The 9,708-nt window shown below is 36.2% G+C and overlaps 1 protein-coding gene across 17 annotated transcripts in view; it reads left to right on the top strand.

Annotated features, from left to right (window-relative positions):
- The window catches only part of LOC111394475, a 35,330-nt gene that overhangs the window by 4,832 nt on the left and 20,790 nt on the right, over positions 1 to 9,708 (top strand). For 5 of the 17 annotated variants that reach the window (XR_002702591.1, XM_023020315.1, XM_023020319.1 and 2 more), the window contains 2 exons: positions 4,969 to 5,034; positions 5,802 to 5,975. The exons of 1 other annotated variant lie outside the window; for it this stretch is intronic. Coding sequence is in view for 6 of the 16 variants with exons in the window: in XM_023020315.1 (XP_022876083.1) it covers positions 4,969 to 5,034; positions 5,802 to 5,927 (192 nt within the window). In the remaining 10 variants the exon portion in view is untranslated. Of the gene's footprint in view, positions 1 to 4,462; positions 4,552 to 4,615; positions 4,711 to 4,968; positions 5,035 to 5,801; positions 5,976 to 9,708 lie in introns of those variants that run through there. 11 more of the 17 variants (XR_002702609.1, XR_002702597.1, XR_002702590.1 and 8 more) reach the window with 7 other exon arrangements.

Here is a 9,708-nt window from a genome sequence, read left to right as displayed (position 1 = left end):
GGGGGGGGGGGGGAGGAAGGGAGAGAATTGGGGGATTAGACCAGAGAAGAAGAGAACAAGAGGGGAAGGCACGAGAATGCAAAGCTTATTTTCATTCAATTCATCATCTTCATCATCTCCTTCCAATTACATTACACATTCATTTATATAGGACAAAAAGACCAAACCTAAAGCATAAAAGGGCCTTGGGCTAGCCCAATTCAACTAATAAAACATAAAATAAATACATCCAAGTAGAAGCCCAAAATAGGTGATGTCCTCATAACATCTGCCCACTTTTTCATTCACTTCCAAGTCTTTTCCAAACAAGCTCGAGCCACATCAGCATGTTTTCCCCAAGACTTTAGCCATTTTTGTGGCCCCCAAACTTCAGCCTAAGTCACCAACCGAAGATAATGAATGGGGCGTGAGTGGTTGTCGGCCCGTTGCTTATTCAAAGGGGCTCTGGCCAGTCGATTCACTCTTTTGCAGATTATATGAAAACTGGGCTATAGCCAACAACTTTGCCCAATCTTGCTGGTTGGCACTAACGAAGTGCCTGAGGTAACATTCCAACAGCGAATTCACTCGTTCTGTCTGTCCGTCTGTTTTCGGGTGAAAGCTGCTGGAAAAATGCAGATCTGTTCCCAAGAGTTCAAATAATTTTGTCCACAACTTCCTCATGAAACGAGGATCACGGTCACTTACTATGTTTCGAGGCAGTTCCCAATACTTAAACAATATTTTTGAAGAACAGCCTTGCTGTCTCTTCAGCTGTGCAATCTTTTGGTGCTGGAATGAAGGTTGTATATTTCGAGGACCGGTCAACACGAACAATAACAGAGCCAAACCCATCTGATTTCGGCAACGCACTGCTAAAATCCATGGTTAACATATCCCATGGCTGCTCAGGGATTGGAAGAGGATCAAGTAGACTTGCCGACAGCCTGTTTTCTACCTTGTCTTACTGTCACACAAGACACGTTCTCACATAAGTATCCACCTGATCCTACGTATGAGGCCAATAGTATGCTCTTTCGATCAGGGCCACGGTTTGATCAATCCCCGGATGTCCAGCCCATTTTGTCTCATGGCATTCCCGAATAATATCCTGTCTCAAATGGTTCCAGTTGGGAACAAATACCCGTTGTCCAGTGGAGTAAAGCAGCCCATTTTCCACACAGAATTTTCGAGTTTTACCCTCTCGAGCAGCCTGCATAAAGTCCTTTGCAACCGGGTCATGTTCCAGACCTTCTTTGATTAATCCCAACAATGTTTCGGTCACTTGGCTAATGGCCGAAAGTTCTGCTTTTTGGCTGAGGGCATCGGCCACCACATTGGCCTTTCCCGGCTTATACTCCAACACAAAATCAGATTCAGCTAAGAAGTCTTGCCACCATACCTGTTTCGGACTTAGCTTCTTTTGGGTCTGAAAATAACTCGTTGCCACATTATCTGTTTTAGTTACAAAACGAGAACCAAGCAAGTAGTGGTGCCATACCCGCAAGCAGTGAATAATTCCGGTCATTTCCTTTTCCTGCATCGTATAACGATGCTCTCTCATTTAGTTTTAGGCTTTCAAATGCAATTGGATGACCATCCTGCATCAACACACCCCCGATAGCAAAATCTGAAGCATCAGTTTGTACCTCAAAATACTTGTTAAAATTTGGCAACACCAGAACAGGTTCTGCCGTAATGGCTACCTTCAGGTTATCGAAGGCCCTTTGACACTTAATCGACCAATCCCACCTTTGATTCTTTCTCAAAAGATCCGTCAAAGGGGCTGCTCGAGATGAGTAGCCCTAGATGAACTTCCGATAATAATTCACAAGGCCCAAGAAAAACCGCAACTCCGTCACCTTAGTTGGCAGTTCCCAATCATTTATGGTCTTTATTTTTGCCTCATCCATTGGCAACCGGCCAAACCCGATTACATGACTAAAAAAATTTACTTCCTCTTTGGCGAATGAGCACTTCTCCTTCTTTATAAACAACTCATTCTTCCACAGTACTTTGAAAATGATTCCCAAGTGTTCGACATGTTCATCCAACGAATTGCTGTAGATGACAATGTCATTGGGGTAGACTATCTCTAACGGCTGAAAAATCTGGTTCATCAAATTGCAAAACGTGGCTGGAGCATTGGTCAGGCCGAAAGGCATGACAAGCCACTCAAATGACCCATACCAACTGATGCAAGCAGTTTTTGGCTCATCACCCTCTGCTATTCGGACTTGGTAATATCCCTTTTGCAAATCCACCTTTATATAGATCTTCGCACTGCCAAGTCTATCAAACAAATCGGCAATTAAAGGAATGGGATATTTATTCTTTTACCTTATTTAGCGCCCGGTAGTCAACACACATTCGCAAGGAGCCGTCTGCTTTCTTTTGGAATAGAACCGGGGCGCCATAAGGGGCCTTTAAGTGTCTGATCCTTCCAGTTTTAACCAATTCCGCCAACTGTTTTCGGAGTTCCTCCAAATTCGGGGGAGCCATTCAATATGGAGACATTGTTGGAGGTTTAGCACCTTGTTCCAGCTCAATCCGATGATCCACCCCCCTTCGGGGTGGTAATTTTTTGGGCAATTCAGGTGTTATTAAGTCCCGATTTTCCTCCAAAACATTTCTGATCTTAGTAGGTAAAACTGCATCATCAATAATAGTTTCGGACTCGGCTGCCAACTGAGTAATAAATGTTGGCTCGCCCCTTTTCAAATCCTTAGCCAGCTGCATGGCAAAAAGTTGGCTGGCCTCCGTACTCACGGAAATTGTGGGAATCAAACAAGAGGAACCTTTTTCAAGAATACAAACAGAACCAAACGAAGGTAAAGGTATAGCGTTTACCTTTCGCAAGAAGTCAAGTCCCAATACCAGCTTGAAGTCATCCATTGATGCAACGGACAAGTCAATGGGTCCCCTTCAAGAACCCTAGCTTAGTTTTGCTCCCCGAACTAGACTGACCAGAGGCTTGGTTGCCGCATTCACAGTTTTCAACATTCCGCCCCCATGCTGGACATTAAGTCCCAGTCTACGAGCTTCACCCTCCGTATTAAAGTTATGCGTGGCCCCCGTATCTACGAGAGCCTGCACCTGCTTCCCATTCATTTGGGCCTGCACATACATCAGCCCTTTCTCCCTGTTCAAACCCAGAACGGTCTTAGCATTAAGAGCATTAAACAACGGGAGACATGAGTTTGGGGCAATCTCGCATGAAATGCGGCCCCTTACAAACAAAACACTCCCGTGGTGCAACCTTTCCTTTCTTCTTTTCATCATACTCTTTCCGCCAAGGACATTGTTTGTTGCCAACGGGTTTGTAATCAGCCTTATAATTCGGTTTCCAAGCAGGCCTGCCCGGCAGCTTATCCTTTTTCCCCTCATTCCTGCCTTTGCCAAAATTCCCTTGGCAGGTTTGGTTGGCTTTGCCTGCGTTTCAGCATTTTTCTAGAATTCGGTTAATGACTCCGCCACAACAATGGCTTCGTCCACTGTCTTAACTCCCCGACACTGCAGTTCCTGTCTTACCCAATTTGCACAACCATCCAAGAAATAGAACAATAACACATCATCAGGCACACTAGGAATCTGGAGCATGAGGGTCGTGAATTCCTTGATGTATTCACGAATGGTGCTCTTGTGCTTCAATTCCCGCAGCTTCTTATGGGCCTCTTATACAACATTTTCAGGATAAAACTGCCTTTTCAGCCCTTTCTTAAACTTGTCCCAGGTATCAACCTTGGATGCAACTTCAGCGTGCTTGTGTCTCCACCATAACGCAGCTGTATCTGAAAGGTACATAGTTGCTGTTTGAACTTTCATCCCTTCTTCTAGGATATTCACCCCCTCGTAATGAACTTCCATTTGCCACAAGAAATTTTTCGCATCCTTCGCATCTCGTTTTCCCTCAAACATTTTTGGCTTAGTATATTTGATTCTAGGAGCTGCAACAACTGCAGCAGTACCTTCACTCGACCCTGCAGTGGACTGCTTGTACATATCCAGCTTCCGACTCATTTTGTCAATCAAAGTTGACAATACCTTCACCTGGTTCTGCGTGGCAGTCACAGAATCAAGCGCTTCATTTTGCATTCGACCAAAGTCTTCTTCTATGGGTGCTACTGGAAATTGTAGGTTGCTCTTATTTTTTCCTCTTTATGCCCAGTTGGTTATGTTTTCCTTGTAGGACTTTAATGAGTATTCTAGATGATTATTTTGATGGCTACTATTCATAAGAGATGTTAGAATCTCAGGTAATTGTTACACGTTGTCTTCTTCTTGCCAACTCTTTTCACTAGATTTATTTCAAATATGAGTTTCCTCTTGAACTAAATATCTTGCCAAAACTATACATCCAACTTTACCAGGTATTGTGTCCATAAAAGTGTTTTCTTCACCTGATTTATAATCTGTTCGTGGTCATGGATTTTCTGCAGAAAGTATACAATAATCATTTTTTTTACTAAACTCTTACTCCCAGGCGTGATTGCTGTACCTTAACATGGGGTTAGCTCTGAGATAAAACATTTTGAGAGTCAATGGAAGTGATATACGTCCATGGTAATTTTGGTACCCTTTTGGCCCTTGTCAATTACTTTTGAAGCGATGTTTCTTTTAATTTCCTTAAAAATAGCTATCTGACTGCCAAGACATATTTCTAGCACATACATTATTGTCCCCATTGTTAGTTCACTAAGACTAGAGCTGTCTGCTGAAGTTGGTAGACAGGTAAAGTACTTGTTAAAATAAAAAAAAATTTGTTGGTTTTTTTTTTTTTTGTGGCTAAAATTATGTTGATTTTCTTTGTTGTTATATAATGAAAGTTGATACTAATGGGATATCTTGTCAAGGCTAGATAGGAACTTGTGGATTGGAGGATCAGAATTTTCTTTGTTGTTATGGTCTATTAATGCTTTTGTTTGTTCATTAGTTTTGTTTTCTACAAGTATGCTGTAAAAAACTGAAAGTCGCATTTTGTTTCTCCAGGTAGAGGTGGATTCGAGTGAAAAACATTGCCCGTGGGATACAAATTTCACAGATGCAAGGTGCTTGGTATGTCAGCGAACCTGCAAATATAGTTTGGTATTTTTTTTTATTTTTTAACATTCAAGTAAATAAAAGTTCTAGATGAAACAAATGCACTACTAAAATGCATACTTGATAAAATACTTTTATATAGTGCATTTGATACAATAATGCCCAACCAATGGAGATCCAAATTATGACTTAGAAATAGTGAAACCTCCCACTGCAATCTCAAGTCTATGCTAATGGCTATACCTGGAGACTCATATGCATTACCAGGTGGGGATATTGCGGTGTTGAAGCCAAATGAGTAAGTAGTTTCTAGCAATTCATATTGACCTTTTTATGTAGAGGATGCGATGTATTGAGCTAGAAACTAAAGAGGAGACAATATAGGCCTTTTATGTTGATTTTGTTAGAGAGATTCTTTTTGTTGTTCTTTTCCTTTATGCTGACGGGAGCAAGGCTCATTTCTGCTAATTATCGATCCTGTATATACCAAATTGAATTGGGGTGTTACTTTTTTTTCCATAACAAGTTTGCTATTCGATTATTCATAACTTTATAGACATTAAAGAAGTTATGTTTTGGAAATTAGTGTTTAAGAATCATTCATACATAAGTGTCATGTGACAATATTTGTTAGTTCTCAGACCAGTGATTTTTTGGTCTATTGAATTTCAGCAAAGAAGAAGGAAAAGAAGAGTATGCACTTTTTATTTTAATCCTCATTGTACTTGCACAAATATAGTATATTCTGCTTTGGCTGATTAATCTATTCATATTTTCTGTAGGACAAAGATCAGAAAGCATGGGATGAACAAATATATGCAACAGAGGATGATTGTATACTAATGAAAAATTATTCTTTCCAAACTTATCTAAAGTTATCTTTGTTCTTTGTTTTATTTTTTACATGACCAGTTCGAAAGATAATTTCTCTATGGATCTTGTTGAAGTTTTCTTTATTTCGTCACTCTTTGGATGCTTCGTAATTGTATCTTATGGGTGAAATCATGTGTAAATTTATTTCGTCAAATTGAGTTTATTTTGCTGACCACATTCAATGCACATCTCTCTCTTTAATCCTAAACATTCGACACTAACATTGCCTTAAAAATAATAGAGTCTGTGCATTGCACGGGCCAAAGCTAGTATTATATTAAACTTTATATTTTGGTAAATTGGAGAACAAATAAGTTTGGTCCATTTGGTTCGTAATTTATTGATATTAGGGTTCGTTTGATTGCAAAGAAGGAATTGAATTGAATTGAAAATGAATTTTAGGGAATTGAATTGTTTAGAAATTGTTTTCCTGAGAATTGTAAATTATTGTGTTCGATTGTTATAATTTTTCAAATGGAAAATATTAAAATAAGAGTGTTTTTTTTTTTTTTTTTGTTCATTTGACTTTGTTTTATATGAAAATTGTCAATTAAAGGAATAGATTTTACTGATATTGAGAATGAAATTTGTTTCCATTACTAACAAAAAAATAAAAAAATCTAGAAAATCATATATCTTTTGTTGCTCGTTTGACTTTGTTTTATATGAAAATTGACAATTAAAATGAAATATTTTTGTACAATATTTCTTAGAATTTGTTTCAAGAAACCAAATTTCATGGAATTCAAAACCAAGAAAATTTCAAGTTCCAAGAAATCAAATTCCATGAAATTTAAAACCTATCAAACAAACAAAATTGGAAGAAAGTGGAATTAAAATTTCATTTTCCATGGAATTTGAACCAATCAAGCATAGTCTTATATATATATTTTTTTATTAAAGCTCAATTAGTACCTCTTTGACCCCATTTTTTTTTTAAATTCATTTTTTCTTAAAATCAATTTTAATTATATGTTTTATGATATCCATAAATTTTATCAGCTTTTTAACTATATTTTATTAACTTTTATCCCAAAAAAATAAATAATAAATCTGATTTTTCTCTAAACCAAACGCGGGCTAGATATCATTTGTAGATAGTAATATTGTTAAATCAATAAATGTAATTAAAAATATCATTTTACAAAACAAGCTAGTCAGTTTCTCCTGTCAATATAAATTGAAACTTTTACTTATTACCAATACTTTCCATTGGATGAATCAGTCAATGAAGGAAAACATACATAGTTGGTTTGAGTCCCATTTTCTGGAAGAATATATTTTGTAATAGTGATTGTTTGGAGAATGTATGGTTAAAAAACATGAAAAAAATTTGAGTTGACATATAAAATCATTTTATTAAAAGAATGTGTGGAGTTTTGAGAAGAATAAGTTTCTAAACAATGGGATTAAACATCGGCTTAAAAAATACGAACACTAATTTTTCAAGTTAACTCATTTTTGGCGAATTATCACAGATGTCCCCTATTGTTTGGGATCACTGGGCATTGTGGACCAATCATTTTTGGGCCCGGCAATTAGGCTTCGCTTTTATGGAAAGTACAATTACTCTCCATACAACCTACTATCATCACCCCAACCAACTTTCTCGTCGTCGATTATTACATGTACGAGGATGATGTAGCTGCAGCCATTGTTTGGAAGATCAGATAAATTTTTAATCTCTTTTTCCTCTCTTTGTCATGAAATTGTAACCTGTAAGGGTGCTTTCACATTTGCAATTATCAGATCCCAAGAATCGTAGGGTATCAAATAAGGAACATGCTAAACATATAGTGGGGAACGGCTTGATAGCAATTTCTAACGATGGTGTGATTATAAAGATGGAAATGGAAGCTATAAAATCAAAAGAAGAGGTGGAGCTAGAAAAGAAGGCGAAGGAAAAGCTGTGAAAGAAGGCGAAGGTTAAGTTGAAAGAGCAACTTGGGCTAGAGAAAATTGCAAAAACTTGTTATTACCTTTTAAACAATTAACTTGCAAAATCTCGTGAAGTCCATGTTACATGAGAATATCTTCAGTGTGACTTGCCAAATATTAAAATTATTCTTCCCTTCGAAATGCTCCAACTGAAATTTGAAACTTGTCATTGTCTTCCCAGCAATCCCAAAAATTTGAACATTGAGCTCTGATACCACTATTGAAATAATAATAATAATAATAATAATAATTTCGTAGAACCAACGAAAATATAAACACTAAACGAAAAATATAAAACACTAAACGAATTGGAAAGAAAAGTAATAATTAAATGTGGTTCGACAAACCACATACAACCACGGAAGAATGCTAAAAATAAAATTTTTAGCGGATTGTCATAAAAGAATGATAAATTGTTGGGTAAAAAAGATGATAAAAATTGTCAATTTTATAAAATATTGATAAAAAATGAATTTTATAAAATGAGAGCCAAACACGTACTTCTCGCCTTATATCCTCAATCTTAACATCAACAATCAGTAACTCAGTCACACACTTGTTTAAATTTATATAGATTCCGCTGCATAAGAATCCTCATCAATCTTCAACTTACATAATTACTTCTTCAATTATAACCTATTTTTCAGTAGTTTAGACATACAAATCTTCTAATTTTCATAACTTAGAAGGAGATATCTCATTTAAAACCCTATACTTTAACTCGCGAGCAAGAGACAATCTAATGGTATTGATTGCCATCGCTTCTAACTCTTGTAGCTTTCACCCTTTTTGGACTCTTACCTTCTCAAATCTCATAAAGTCTACGTTGTACGAGAATATTTTCAATGGTACTTGCCAAATTTTAAAATTATTCTTCCCTTCAAAATGCTCCAACTCATATTTGAATTTTGTCATCATCTTCATAGCAATCCCAAATTTTGAACATCGAGCTTTGCAATCCCAAATTTTGAACATCGAGCTTTGATACCACTGTTGGAAAAAAATTAATCCACAAAAGTAAAAAACACAAAATGAATAAAAAAGACACGAAATAATTAAACGTTGTTCAACAAACCACATACAACCAAGGAAGAAGAGACTTTGATCTTGTTTGGTTTAGCTAAAAATAATATTTTATTAGATTTTGATAGAAGTATGATAAAATGTATGGCGAAAAAAATGATAAAAATTGTGGATCCTGTAAAATATGTGATTGAAAATGAATTTTAAAAAAGAACCAAACATGAGCTTTAATAATTTTTTTAAAAAAAAAATACTGGATAAAAATTTTCATTTACGTCACCACTTTTTTCCACACAAAATTAGAATATTAATCCAAATCACACATGTACCATTTTTGTAGTTCTCTCTCTCGCCTCTCTCCCTCCGATCTTCAAAATCGGTCAAATAGGCTTAATGACAAATTTTTAAGGAGACAGACACTTGCGAATTCTCATTAAAATTTAAAAAAGATACAAGACGTTGTCAATAAGGGATTGAAACTCAGAGCCTGTTCATTTGGCTTAATCACACTAAAATATATGCAAAATTTTTCTACCAAAATCTTCCTTCTTTTGCTGTATTGTCACGTGTCTCACTATCTCGTGTGTGTATAATCAAATTCTTAATCTTGATTACTTAATTGCACGATAATCAACTCATTTTCCTAATTAATCAATATTACTTCGTTAAATAAGGAGAATTCTCAAAAGTGTGTTTGAGCCCATTTTTTGTGAAAATAAATTTTATAATAACGATTTTTTAAAGAGTGTATGTAAAAATAAAAAATAAAAATTAAGTTTATGTGTAAAATTATTTTATTGGAAGAATGTGATTAAAAATGAGTTTGGCAAAAAATAATTTTTTAGAGAATGAGGA

Source organism: Olea europaea, chromosome 5, assembly GCF_002742605.1.
Source record: "Olea europaea var. sylvestris chromosome 5, O_europaea_v1, whole genome shotgun sequence".
NCBI lineage: Eukaryota > Viridiplantae > Streptophyta > Magnoliopsida > Lamiales > Oleaceae > Olea > Olea europaea.
The sequence above is the reverse complement of the archived record's forward strand: the minus strand, read 5'-3'. Positions and strand labels throughout refer to the sequence as shown.